This window comes from Heterodontus francisci, chromosome 10, assembly GCF_036365525.1.
Source record: "Heterodontus francisci isolate sHetFra1 chromosome 10, sHetFra1.hap1, whole genome shotgun sequence".
Taxonomy (NCBI): Eukaryota; Metazoa; Chordata; class Chondrichthyes; order Heterodontiformes; family Heterodontidae; genus Heterodontus; species Heterodontus francisci.
Window position 1 is genome coordinate 102,614,315 of NC_090380.1, and position 14,420 is coordinate 102,628,734.

A 14,420-nucleotide genomic window follows, 5' to 3' on the forward strand; every position below is an offset into this window, starting at 1 on the left:
GCACTCTTCAGTGTTATATATTAAAGGCGCTATATAAATGCATTACTGTTGTTGTATGGAGTAAAACAGAAAATATGGAAATACAGGACAGTCTGAAACTGAACAGAAAAGCATTCTACTGGGGATCTTCAGAATTTCTCCTTCAGATACCAGCAATTTGCACATTTCCAACATTTTCTCCATTTCAAACTTCTGCCATGTGTTTTTTTGTTACCTGTATAGTCACTTTGCAACTGACAAAAGTGTCTCTCTGCAAGCTCTAAATAGCATTTTTTAAAAACCATGCATCTGTAATGTGCCATTGGATTAATATTACTGGTTTCAGTAAGTGCAGGAACCAGTCCCAGGAATTGATACTTTGGATCCCCATAGTATACAACGGAGCCCAGCAGCACCCCAGAAATTGGCTCCAACGCAGTCTGTAAAAAATGGAATTTCGGGCAAGGATAAGCTCCCCCAAAGTCAAACATCTAAAACACCTTTAAAGGTGTTTAAGTGAGGGTTCATTGAGGACTGAACAATGCCAAGGAAGGAACGCAACTAAGAGTAAACAGTAAATGCACTGGCAACAGTTCAAGGGCAATATCACTCCATTAAATAACTTGAATGCATACTAGTGTAACTTCATTAAGATCTGATTACTACTGGCTTCAAAATAGCTTTTGTTGGGATCTGCTGGGAAGGAAAGCTCATTACAATGAAATTTGTAATATCAAGCTTCCACTGCATTTGAAATTAAAAACTTCTTTAAGGACACACTAATTTTCCACATATTTAATACCATTTCTTCCACTCTGAAAAATCTAGCTGAAAGGCCAAGCCTCATACTCAAGTTCCTTTACCATCTGAAAACAACATCTATAATTAAATCCGAGACAATCATAAACATACCTCAACATTATTTTCAGGATCCACTAGGTTCAGCACCTGCAAGAAGGCATGTTCTGCATTGTGGGCACGCTTGTCCAATAAGGCTATATATCCATCATGAATTAGAGACTTCAATTTGATCATTAAATTGTCTGAATCATTTATAGGTGACAGCGTCTAATAAAGCAAAGTAATCAGAGGTTAGTACCTGTACGTGCATCTTCAAAATTTAAAATTCTCATCCCCATTTTCAAATCCATCCAAGGCCCCACCCCACCCTACCTCTAATTTCCTCTAGCCCCACAATCCTCAGAGATATCTCCGTTCATCTAATTCTGGCCTCTTGAGCATCCCTGATTTTAACTGTTCCAACACTGGTGGCCATGCCTTCCACTGCCGAGGCTCTAAGCTCTGTAATTTCTTCCCTAAACCTCTCTGCCTCTGTCCCTTTCTTTCTTGAAGATGCTGCTTAAAACCTACCTCTTTGAATCAGCTTTTGGCCATCTGCCCTAATATCGCCTTAAATGGTCAGTGTCTAATTTTGCTTTGTAACATCCGTGAAAGCCCTTGGGATATTTTATTATGTTAAAGGCTCTATAATTTGTTGTTATTCACCATTCTTCAAAGTTATCAATCATTCTTTAGTTCATCTAAAGCTTAACCTGCAATCAGCATGTACAGGTACAACATTGTGAAATATGATAGAGAAGTGCACCATGCATTATATGTTGGCAACATATTCTGATGTAAGCAGAGCATTTCTGGTGTGTAATCTGCCTTGTTTTCAAAGAGAGAAGAGGGAACAGTATAGAATTCCAGTACCAGCAACATCAGACACTCGGTGGGAGTATGAATGGAGACACATGCAGCAGATCCATTGAAAATGACGAGTTAGATGGTATTATAAATATTACTACTGCCATATCAGTTTATGAGGGATCTCATTTAGATCCTGTGGCTTGATCCTAATGTTACAAATATGAATGTTCAGCCATGCAATGATTAGATACAATGTGCTCAGTCACCTTTTCTGGGCATTGTGGAAGACGGGACTTTAATCCATTTCTTTCCTGCCTTCTCTTGGACTCATTCTTGTGGCTTTCACATAATGGCTGAGTTGGTAACCTTGAATGCTCTCTGCAGAAAATTGAGTTAGAAAACAAAAGCAAAAAATTATGAAAAATCATACCTCCTTTTGTGTTTAAAGGAGGCAGTGTCTATGAACATGTAATGGGATAGGAAACAGTACTCATCAGAAAAATATCTTGCAAGTTAAAAATAAAATGCTTAATTCATTCACATAACCAAATATTTTGAACCTCCACTCAGCAGGGAACTAGGCAGGTGCAGAATAAGATTTTGTCCTGTCCTACAATTAACCAATTATGATATTCAGCTTAACTAAAATGACAGAGATAGATGACACCAATAGGTACTCGTAACAATTCTGCTTGCTAGAACCCATTTTTACTCTGAGCAGTCGCAACATACCATTAAGAGTAATTCAGGGACTCCTTTCCGAAAAGCTCCAAATTGTCTCAGGGAAGGAGTAAGCAATACTGCACAAGAAAATTCACTATAAAGGTTCAATGTGTTTTAAGCCTCTATCGCAAGAAAAGTGCACACTTTCCACTTCCTCACAAGGAGATAGCAAATGCATAGGGCAAAATTTCTTACTGTAAAAGATAAGGCACTACATAAATGAGTTCATAAATGACTAGTAATCCAGAGGCCCAGGCTAAAGACTTGGCAACATGGGTTCGAATCCCAACACGGCAGATGGTGAAATTTGAATTCAATTAATGAAAAAAATCTGGAATTAAAATGCTAGTCCAATGGTGACCATGAAACCATTATTGATCATTGTAAAAACCCAAATGGTTCACTACTGTCCTTTAGGGAAGGAAATCTTCCGTCCTTACCTGGCCTGCATGTGACTTCAGACCCACAGCAATGTGGTTGACTCTTAAATGCCCTCCAAAATGGCCTAGCAAGCCAGTTTCTCAAGGGCAATTAGGGATGGGCAATAAATGCCCAGCAATGCCCACATCCATTGAACGAATAAAAAAGTTCAAACATCAAATACTGCAAATCACAAATTTCCACATGGGTCCTGCTGTACCAACTTTTCACTGCTAAATAAGCTGCAGCAATATTTAATCTGACAAAACAGCAATGGTCAAAAAATGGCAAGAATGCAAAATTTAAATTTGATCAAAACGCTCCGAGGAAAACATTGCCATGCAAAAATTACCTGCCTTTCGCAAAACAAAAATAAGTTGCGTGTCTCAAGAATCCACAGTCCAGTGGAATAAAAAAAATGGAGCTATGTCATTCTAGATGGGTTTTAATAGAATTAGAAACACAAAGAAAATAGTCAAATAGAATTCCCACATGGTGCATTGAGTTCAATAATAGTCAAGAGATATTACGGCACTGAAGGAGGCCATTCAGCCTATCGAGTCCATGCCAGCTCTGAGGAGCAACACAATCAGTCCCATTCCTCTGCTCTATCCCTGCAACACTGCAGATTTATTTCCCTCAAGTGCACATTCAATTTTCATTTGAAATTATTCATAGTTTTCATTTTCACCACCTTCGTAGGCAGCGACCATTACCACTCATTGCGTAAAAAAGTTCTCACATTTCTCCTGTATCGCCTGCCCAAAACCTTAAATCTGCATCCCCTAGTCCTTGTAATCAGCTAACTGGAACAGCTTTTCTTTATCTACCTTATTTAAACCTGTCAATACTGTACATCTCTATCAAATCTCCCCTCAATCTCCTTTGCTCCAAGGAGAGCAACCCTAACCTAACCTTGCAGCTGAATTCTATCACCCCTGTAACCATTCAACTAAATCTCCTCTGCACCTTCCTCAAGGGCTCTCACATCCTTCCTAAAGTGTGACGACCAGAACTGGACACAATATGCTGGTTGTAGTCTAGCTAGAGTTTTATAAAAGGTTCAGCACAACTTCGCTGATTTTGTACTCAATACCTCTATTTATGAAGCCCAATTTCCCATATAAAAGCAAAATACTGTGGATGCTGGAAATCTGAAATAAAAACAAAGTGCTGGAAATACTCAACAGGTCAGGCAGCATCTGTGGAGAGAGAAGCAGAGTTAACGTTTCAGGTCTGTGACCTTTCACAATGACTGCCTTTATTTTATTCCTTTATTTTTAACCATGTGCCTGTTATAAATCTGTTTTTCAGGTTTTTGATTTTGGACAGAGCTGCTCATTATTCTGCTATTAACACTCTCTCTGGACTAATGCTTTGTCTTTTCATACAACTACTAGTGCTCCCTTTGCCTTTGTTCGGTGACATCTTTGTCATTTAATCTCTCCTGCCCTTTTACACACCTCCCCTTTTGTTCGTCTTCCCCCCTCTCCATTTTCACTTGCTCAAAGTCCATTACATTGCTATCCTTTGACAGTTCTGATGAATAGTCACAGACCTGAAACGTTAACTGTTTCTCTCTCCACAGATGCTGCCCGACCCACTGAGTATTTCCAGTACTCCGTTTTTTTAATTCAGATTTCCAGCATCTGCAATATTTTGCTTTTACTACAGGGAAGAAAATCCCTGTCTCCCAGCAGAGGCGTGATGCAACAAACTTTTACCTTAAAAAAGGGGAGGGGGGGGGGGAAAAAGAGAGAGAGGGAGGGGGGGGGGGGGGAAAGAGGGGAGGGAGGGAGGGAGCGGCTCCAAGAGAGAACTGTCACCAAACAGCTTGTCCAGCTAAGGGCAGGGAGAAAGTCCAGCAAGCCATAAGGGAGGCGCCCTGCTGAAAATTCCACATTTTTACCTTGCATACGCAGTCAAATTGGAAGGGATCCTCTGTCTTCAACCGAGAGAAAACTACAAACACCTCAGGCCTGCAACCGAGAACTTGACTTCCGAGAGAATTCAACAGCTTTACGGTGAACCCCAAAACGTTAACTCACCTGAAAACCACTTACCCCTTTTTCTCTCTGTCTCTTGTGTGCGTGAGTGAATGTGTGAGCGGATGTGGTTGCGAACATTTCGGGATAAGACATATTGCTCAATAATTAATTGATCTCCTGTTTTCAACCTACAAGAAAACCTGTCCCTGTCTATTTATTTGACATATAACTGAAGGAGTTTAAACCCTAACAAAAAAACACTATCTGCGGTCAGGCAGGAGTTGAAAAGTGGGAACCAGCCACGCTCCTTACCACATGACTAATAAATTAGGGGTTCGAAGCCAGGATCTGAACCGCCAGACAAACGAGAGATATGGAGACCAGGAGGAAAACTGACTTCTAAAATTGTGGAAAAGTAAACAAACAGATTTTCTTGTATTCTTCTGTTTTTCTCTATGGTGCTAGAAACAAAAGAGATGGCCACATTTAATGCTAAGGGATTTGGAGACAGGGAGGGATATTCCCTGATAAGGTAAATAAATTAAGTATTGAAGATTTGAAAAGCTTAGCTACAGAGATGGGAATCACTTTCAAACACAGTGGCGCAGTGGTTAGCACTGCAGCCTCACAGCTCCAGCGACCCGGGTTCAATTCTGGGTACTGCCTGTGTGGAGTTTGCAAGTTCTCCCTGTGTCTGCGTGGGTTTTCTCTGGGTGCTCCGGTTTCCTCCCACATGCCAAAGACTTGCAGGTTGATAGGTAAATTGGCCATTATAAATTGCCCCTAGTATAGGTAGGTGGTGTGGTAGGAAAATATAGGGACAGGTGGGAATGTGGTAGGAATATGGAATTAGTGTAGGATTAGTATAAATGGGTGGTTGATGGTCGGCACAGACTCGGTGGGCCGAAGGGCCTGTTTCAGTGCTGTATCTCTAAACTAAACTAAAAAGCAAAGAAACCTTAACGGGTGAAGAGTCTAGCTAACTATTTTAAACTTGCCCCTGAACCAGAAGAAAGCATGTAATCAGAGTCTGAAAAGGTAGTTCTATCTAGAATACAGTTGCAGATGGAAATGGAAAATACAGTTGCAGATGGAAAAGGAAAATACAGTTATAGTTGAAAAGAAAGGAAATACAGTTTCAGAAGGAAAAGGAAGCTTTTCAAAAGGAAAAAGGGAGTTTCAGCAGAAGAGGTGAAGCAGTTCGAATCAGCAAGGCTGCAAACCCAAAATGAAAATGCCACCAGCCACTCCAACCTTATCCTCAATGGAGAGCAAAGCTTTGATGTACTGACATTCAAGACTAGTGCCAAAATTTAATGAGGTTGAGTCATATTTTCTCTCATTTGAGAAAATAGGTACCAAGCTAAAAATGGCCGAAAGAATTTGGGCTCTCCCCTTATAAGGTGCAGTCATGGTATCACGGTCCTGTGTTTCTTTTTTCCCCCTCGGAAATATTGAGGTGTGCCTTTAGGACTGTAAAAAGAACAGTGCAACTTTAAGAGCTCTCCAGAGTGCATTCTGGTTGCCAAGCAATAGCCAGAGGGAGAGAGGACATGAGATTCAATGTTGCAGTTTTGACTTTTAATATTTGCTGAGCAACAGTCAGTTGAGAGCCGAGACAATTTATACTAAAGGAAGAAAAACTGTGTTATTTCTCTCTCAAAATTCTATAAAGCTTCAAGCTGAATCAATTCCATAAAAAAGAAAAAAGCTTTTTTCTTTCACAACCAGTTAATGATATCTGCTGTGTTTAATCGCTGGGATAGAAAGAAGTATTTAATACTGCAACAATCGAACAGTTGACCCCCCATCTCTGAAGGGCCTTCTGTTTTCATCACGTCTTGGAAGACTGCAAGTGAACTTTGCGTTGTATTGGAAGACCATTCGGCAGGAACATAATTTGTAAAGACTTTATTTTTTCAGTCAACTAATTTAAAACCAAGTATATGTATGCTAATGCGGGAGTTAAGAGTTTTTAAATAAGTTATATGGTCTTTAGATAATGGTTTATCTTAGTAGTGCTTAAGATTTTAGTGTTTTTAAATAAATAGTTAATTTGTTGATATCTAAAAGATACCTGGCTTGGTTCGCTTTATTCGGGGGTTACTATATTGTTCAATTCGACTGCTTTTTTCCTTCGATTTGGAAAGCCTAAAGAAATATGATGCGACCTGTGGAGTGACGGGACTGAATTGACCGTGCGTTGTTCCCACCGCTATCAGAATTACATATATTGATTGGGGACTTTGTCCTGAGTGGTCGTAACAAAGGGTAGGACTCGTGAAGCTTTTTCCCTGTTATACGATTGTTCCTCTGACTATGAACAAAGTAAAACTGCAATTCTAAATGCATATATGAGTTAGGATCTGAAGCATATAGACAGAAATTCATCAAATCAGTCTCCAACTATTAAAAGGAACCCAGGTGATAAACCAGTAGGGGTCTGCCCAATGTGTTTCCAGTGTGGGAAATCTGGGCATGTCCAGGCAAATTGCTGGTATTCCAAAAAACCAACAGGAGACACTGCATCTATGGCTATGAAAGTAGTAGTTCTCATATAACCCAAGAACAGAACACATACCAGAACTTATTACAAAAAGGAAAAATGACTCAGTTTGCATCCCAGGCACCAGGCAAAGAGATAACCATCCTCAGGGATACCAGTTGTTTTCAAACACAACTTTAAATTTACAGTCAAATTTACAGAAATGCCACCCAAAAACAAAACAAATACCATGGTATTGGTAAAAGGGTTTACTGGCAAATGCTTGAAGGTTCCCTTAATTAAAGATTACCTACAGAGTAAGTTGGTCATCGGGGTAGTGACGATTGGGATCATTCCAAGCTTACCATGCAGGGAAGGGGGTCGACCTATTGCTGGGCAATGACTTGGCAAGAAGTACAGTATTGTACCCAGAACAGTCCACGGAGATTGGAGAAACTGAGGAAAACAAACAAAACTCTGCACAACTGCAGAGGACTGAGGAAGTTCCAAAAATCCCACAGGGGGTGATAAGGCTAGTAAAGAATAAAGAGGCTAAAGGAAAGCCAGTAGAATTTAAAAAGGCCAAGATAGTGTCAGAAGAATTTAAAGGAGTTAAGATAGAGCCATGAAAATTGAAAGTAGCTAAGATAAAAGCAGCAAAGTTTGAAGGAAAAGCACCAGCTATATCTTTAGCTGAAACCGTCTTTAAAAATTTAAAATAGGGACAAGCAATGTTGCCAAACAGGTGAGCCAAAAGTGAGAGAGATGCCTCAGCTAGCTGAAGCGCCACAGGGGAGTGCAGTGAAAGCTGGACAGCCACCTGCGAGCAGTTATGTCCTAGAGGACATGGGGCAGAATAGGGAAAAACCCATCCCTGAAGTAAAAAGAGAGAAGGTAAAATACCCTAAAGTAAGCAACACTTATGAAAATCACAAGAAAACTAGAAGTGAGGTCAGCGTGGATATACCCACTGAAGAATCAAATGATCAGGTTCCAAATCCAAAGCTAATCAAACCCAACAATTTAGATTCAGAACTCAGCAAGAACAAGAGGCAGAAGGAAATCCCAGACACCACACAGGGACTAAAGAACAATTTATCACCCACTATCACCCTAGAGATAAGAATTATCAATGTGCCAGAACCTTAATTGTTGAAGACATGTGTTGTAGAAGCAATAGTTAAGGAGTTGAAGCTTTTACAGACAGGGAAATTTGTCACCCATCCAGAACAATGCAGTAACAGAAATTTGCATACTACAAGACTCACCAACAACCACAAGCTTATTGAGGTTAACATTCTAAAAGTACTGCAAACTGATGCGAGAGAAACTACAGCCCCATTTGACAACACAACCAAAAGAAATGCAATTTATTTTATGGTACCTCATCCAAAGGAAGGATGAAAAAATTCCAAACTTGAAGAAATGGCTGCTACAGGCAATGCCAGTTGTAGCAGTTGTAAGATTGAGGAGTGAATGAAATTAGTGTGCATTCGTGTGACCCTTTATCATCTTTCGTTTTTAAAAAAATTAAATGAAAGAGGAATTTCCTTTTTTTTCCTTTTGGGGGAGGTGTCATGCTTACGAGAAGTGCAGTGATTAAAACCACAAGAACTCACTCAGAGTTATAAAAATGGACCTCTCTTTTAAAAAAGTGAACAATGTGCTTCAAACTGTCCACTGGCTGGTATGAACAAGATACCTTGAAAGCTAAGAGGCGTCAGCTGCACCCATCCTAAATGCATCCTACTCATTCCTGAATTGAATTGAATGGGCTCTTCTGAAATAAAGAAGATGTGAAGTAACCACATTCTGGGCCATTGTCAGTCAAGACAGGGATGAAAATCCCCGCCCCACAGCGGAGGCGAGATGTGACAAACACTTACCTTTAAAAGGTAGCCAGAGAGAGAGGGAGAAAGGGAGGGAAAGAGGGAGAGACTCCCAGAAAGCATCACAGAACAGCTTGTTCAGCTAAGGGCTGGGAGAAAATCCAGCAAGCCAAAAGGGAGACGCCCTGCTGAAAATTCCAAATTTTTAACTCATGCAGCAGTGAAATTGGAAGTGATCCTCTGCCTTTAAACCAGACTTACAACCAAGAGAGAAATCTACCAACACCTCAGGCCTGCAACCAACGGGAGAACTTGACCTCAGAGAATTCAACAAGTTTACTGTGAATCCCGAAATTGTACCTCACCTGAAAACCACTTACTCCTTTTCCTCCTGGTCTCGTTTTGTGTGTGTGTGTATGCACATGTGCGAGCATGCGTTCTAAATGCGGTATAAAGCCTACTGCTGAATAAATAAGTGATCTTCTGTTTTAAACATACATAAAAACCTGTCCCTGGTCTATTTATCTGATAAATAAAACAAAAAGGGGTTAAACCCCAATAACAAAAAACGTTTGCTGTGGTCAAGTGGGAGTTGAACAGTGGGAACCACCCACAACACGGCCCTAACACTACTTAAAACATTGGTAGATAATTTTTGGATTCCCTTTTATGTTAACTGCCATTCTATTCTCATATTCTCACTTTGTCAGTCTTATGTTCCTCTTCACTTCTCCTCTCAACTTATTGTATTTGGCCTGGTTCTCGCTTGAAGAATTCACCTGACATGCATCATACACCCTCCTTTTGCCCTTGTTGGAATGTACCTAGCCTGTACCTGAAATAACTTCCATAACTCACCCATTGCTCCAAAACAATTTTACCTGCCAAACTTTATTGCCATTTTACCTCCTCTCATAGAACATAGAACATAGAAAAATACAGCACAGAACAGGCCCTTCGGCCCACGATGTTGTGCCGATCCTTTGTCCTCTGTCAAGGACAATTTAATCTATACCCCATCATTCTCCTTTATCCATATACCTATCTAAAAGCCGTTTGAATGTCCCTAAAGTTTCTGACTCAACAACTTCCCCAGGCAAGGCATTCCATGCCCCGACCACTCTCTGGGTAAAGAACCTTCCCCTGACATCCCCCTTATATCTCCCACCCTTCACCTTAAATTTATGACCCCTTGTAACGCTTTGCTCCACCCGGGGAAAAAGTTTCTGACTGTCTACCCTATCTATTCCCCTGATCATCTTATAAACCTCTATCATGTCACCCCTCATCCTTCTCCGTTCTAATGAGAAGAGGCCTAGAATGTTCAGCCTTTCCTCGTAAGACTTATTCTCCATTCCAGGCAACATCCTGGTAAATCTCCTCTGCACCCTCTCCAAGGCTTCCACATCCTTCCTAAAATGAGGCGACCAGAACTGCACACAGTACTCCAAATGAGGCCTTACCAAGGTCCTGTACAGCTGCATCATCACCTCACGGCTCTTAAATTCAATCCCTCTGCTAATGAACGCTAACACCCCATATGCCTTCTTCACAGCCCTATCCACTTGAGTTGCAACTTTCAACGATCTATGCACATAGACCCCAAGGTCTCTCTGCTCCTCCACATGCCCAAGAACCCTACCGTTAACCCAGTATTTTGCATTCGTGTTTGTCCTTCCAAAATGGACGACCTCACACTTTTCAGGGTTAAACTCCATCTGCCACTTTTCAGCCCAGCACTGCAACCTATCCAAGTCCCTTTGCAGACGACAATAGCCCTCCTCGGTATCCACAACTCCACCAACCTTTGTATCATCTGCAAATTTACTGACCCACCCTTCGACTTCCTCATCCAAGTCGTTAATAAAAATCACAAACAGGAGAGGACCCAGAACTGATCCCTGTGGCACGCCACTGGTAACTGGGCTCCAGGCTGAGTATTTACCATCTAAGACCACTCTCTGCCTTCTATCAGTTAGCCAATTCTTAATCCAACTGGCCACATTCCCCACTATCCCATGCCTCCTGACTTTCTCCATAAGTCTACCATGGGGGACCTTATCAAATGCCTTACTAAAATCCATGTACACCACATCCACTGGTTTACCCTCATCCACTTGCTTGGTCACCTGCTCAAAGAATTCAATCAGGCTTGTGAGGCAAGACCTACCCCTCACAAAACCGTGCTGACTGTCCCGAATCAAGCAGTGTCTTTCCAGATGCTCAGAAATCCTATCCCTCAGCACCTTTTCCATCAACTTGCCTACCACCGAAGTAAGACTAACTGGCCTGTAATTCCCAGGGTTGTTCCTATTCCCTTTCTTGAACAGGGGCACAACATTTGCCACCCTCCAATCACCTGGTACCACCCCCGTCAACAGAGAAGATGAAAAGATCATTGCCAGCGGCTCTGCAATTTCATCCCTTGCTTCCCATAACATCCTTGGATATACCCCGTCAGGCCCGGGAGACTTGTCTATCTTCAAGTTATTCAAAAACCCCAACACATCTTCCCTCCTAACGAGCACTTCCTCGAGCTTACCAGTCTGTTTCACACCGTCCTCTTCAGTAATACACCCCTTCTCATTCGTAAATACCGAAGAGAAGTACTCATTCAAAACCTCACTTATCTCTTCCGGCTCAACACACAGTCTCCCGCTATTGTCCTTGACCGGACCTACGGTCCCCCTAGTCATCCTCATATTTCTGACATACGAGTAAAAGGCCTTGGGGTTTTCTTTTATCCTACCCGCCAAGCATTTTTCATGCCCTCTCTTAGCTCTCCTAATCCCTTTCTTCAGATCCTTCCTGGCCATCTTGTATCCCTCCAGAGCTATGCCTGTGCCCCTTTTCCTCAACCTTATATACGCATCCTTCTTCTTCCTAACAAGACTCTCAACCTCTCTTGTCAACCACGGTTCCCTCACATGACCATCCCTTCCCTGTCTGACAGGGACATGCTTATCAATGGTCCCTACTATCTGCTCCTTGAAAAAGTTCCACATTTCGACCGTGCCCTTCCCTGCCAGCATATGCTCCCAACTTATGCTCCTCAGTTCCTGCCTGACAGCATCATATCTACCCTTCCCCCAATTGTAAACCTTGCCCTGTTGCACATACCTATCCCTCTCCATTACCACAGTGAATGCTACAGAATTGTGATCACTATCTCCAAAGTGCTCGCCCACCAACAGCTCTATCACTTGCCCTGGTTCATTACCTAGTACCAAATCCAATATTGCCTCCCCTCTGGTCGGGCAGTCTACATACTGAGTCAGAAAAGCTTCCTGGACATACTGCACAAACACTACCCCATCCAAACTATTCGATCTAAAGAGTTGCCAATCAATATTTGGGAAGTTGAAATCCCCCATAATTACTACCCTGTGACTTCTGCTCCTTTCCAAAATCTGTTTCCCAATCTGCTCTTCCACCTCCCTGCTGCTATTGGGGGGCCGATAGAAAACTCCCATCAAGGTGACTGCTCCTTTCCTGTTCCTGACCTCAACCCACAGTGCCTCAGTCGGCAGATCCTCCTCGAAAATTCTTTCAGCAGTTGTTACACTATTTCTAACTAACAATGCCACCCCCCCACCTCTTTTACCACCATTCCTAATCTTATGAAAACATCTATAACCAGGTACCTCCAAGAACCATTCCTCCCCCTCACCTATCCACGTTTCAGTGATGGCCACAACATCGTAGTCCCAAGTGCCCATCCACGCCTTCAATTCACTCACCTTATTCCTGATGCTTCTTGCGTTGAAGTATACGCACTTTAACCCTTCTCCGTGCCCATCTGTCCTCTGCGACAGTGCTACCTTCCCCAATACCTCACTACACTCTTTGTCATTCTGAGTGGACCCACTGGTCCCTGGACTACAAGTCCGGTTCCCATCCCCCTCCCAAACTAGTTTAAACCCTCCCGAACAGTACTAGCAAACCTCCCTCCCAGGATATTGGTGCCCCTCTGGTTCAGATGCAGCCCGTCCTGTTTGAACAGGTCCCATCTTCCCCAGAATGCAGTCCAATTATCCAAGAACTGGAAGCCCTCTCTCCTACACCATTCCTGCAGCCACGTGTTCAGCTGTGCTCTCTCCCTATTCCTAGCCTCACTATCACGTGGCGCCGGCAACAAACCAGAGATAACAACTCTGTCCGTCCGAGCTTTCAGCTTCCAGCCTAACTCCCTAAACTCACTTCTAACATCTGTGCCACCCTTCCTTCCTACGTCGTTGGTGCCAATGTGCACCACGACCTCTGGCTGCTCCCCCTCCCCTTTAAGGATCCTGAAGACGCGATCACAAACATCACGGACCCTGGCACCAGGTAGGCAACAAACCATCCGTGCGTCTCGCTTGCGCCCACAGAACCGCCTGTCGGTACTCCTCACCATCGAGTCCCCGATGACTAGTGCTCTCCCATTCTCCCTCCTTCCCTTCTGAGCCACAGTGCAGGACCCCGTGCCAGAGGCCCGTTCACTGCAGCCTGCCCCCGATAGGCCGTCCCCCCCAACAGTATCTAAAACTGTATACTTGTTGCTGAGGGGAACGACCACAGGAGATCCCTGCACTGACCTCTTCCCACCTCTAACTGTTACCCAGCTGCCTTTGTTTTGTGGAGTAACGACATCCCTGTAGCTTCTATCTATCACCCCCTCAGCTTCCCGAATGATCCTCAGTTCATCCAGCTCCAGCTCCAGTTCCCTAACACGGTCTGATAGGAGCTGGAGACGGATGCACTTCCAGCAGGTGAAGTCGGCAGGGTCACCGGAGGTTCCCCTCACCTCGAACATACTGCAGGAGGAGCACTGCACTCCCCTGGCTGCCATTTCTTTTACTCAATTACCCCTTAATTAAGTACAAATATAGATATTAACAAAAACAGTGAAATAGCTTACCTGTTCAGTCCTTTTTGGCTAGAGGAGGAGGGTAAAAAGGGTCTTATTATTAGGTTAGAGGAGGAGGATGGGTGGGAGATACTACATGTGTAGTGTCTCAGGTTAACTCTGCTCCGCACCTTTAAAGAAAATACCTACCCAGGAGTCCTTGCTGCCGTCCAGCTTCCGGTTCCTCCCGCGCCAAAAGTAACTTGAACACAAGAAAAAAGTAAGTACAACTTTTAAAACACAGCTCCTGTTGCCTTCACTTACCCACCGAAGAGTCGCTACCTTCTCCTGCTGCTCCGCCGGGAAATGTCCTTGCAGGAAGGTTCACTAGTGTGGTTGGCAGAGGGGTGGGCACCAGATTATAGAAGTTGAAAAGAGGCATTAAGGTGCATAAAGGAGTAAGAGTGTTGGATAGTACTGAAGTTAGCCCTCATCCAATTTAGAAGTATTACTTCAGA

At 42.9% G+C, this 14,420-nt stretch overlaps 2 protein-coding genes across 6 annotated transcripts in view; one reads left to right on the forward strand and one right to left on the reverse strand.

Moving 5' to 3' along the window:
- The window catches only part of vps26c (VPS26 endosomal protein sorting factor C), a 191,169-nt gene that overhangs the window by 132,479 nt on the left and 44,270 nt on the right, over window positions 1-14,420 (forward strand). The window lies entirely within an intron of this gene.
- The window catches only part of ttc3 (tetratricopeptide repeat domain 3), a 170,163-nt gene that overhangs the window by 102,889 nt on the left and 52,854 nt on the right, over window positions 1-14,420 (reverse strand). For all 5 annotated transcript variants that reach the window (XR_010975885.1, XR_010975886.1, XM_068041194.1 and 2 more), the window contains exons 14-15: window positions 1,896-2,007; window positions 892-1,047 (exon numbers count right to left, since the gene is read on the reverse strand). Coding sequence is in view for 3 of the 5 variants with exons in the window: in XM_068041194.1 (XP_067897295.1) it covers window positions 892-1,047; window positions 1,896-2,007 (268 nt within the window). In the remaining 2 variants the exon portion in view is untranslated. The remainder of the gene's footprint in view (window positions 1-891; window positions 1,048-1,895; window positions 2,008-14,420) is intronic.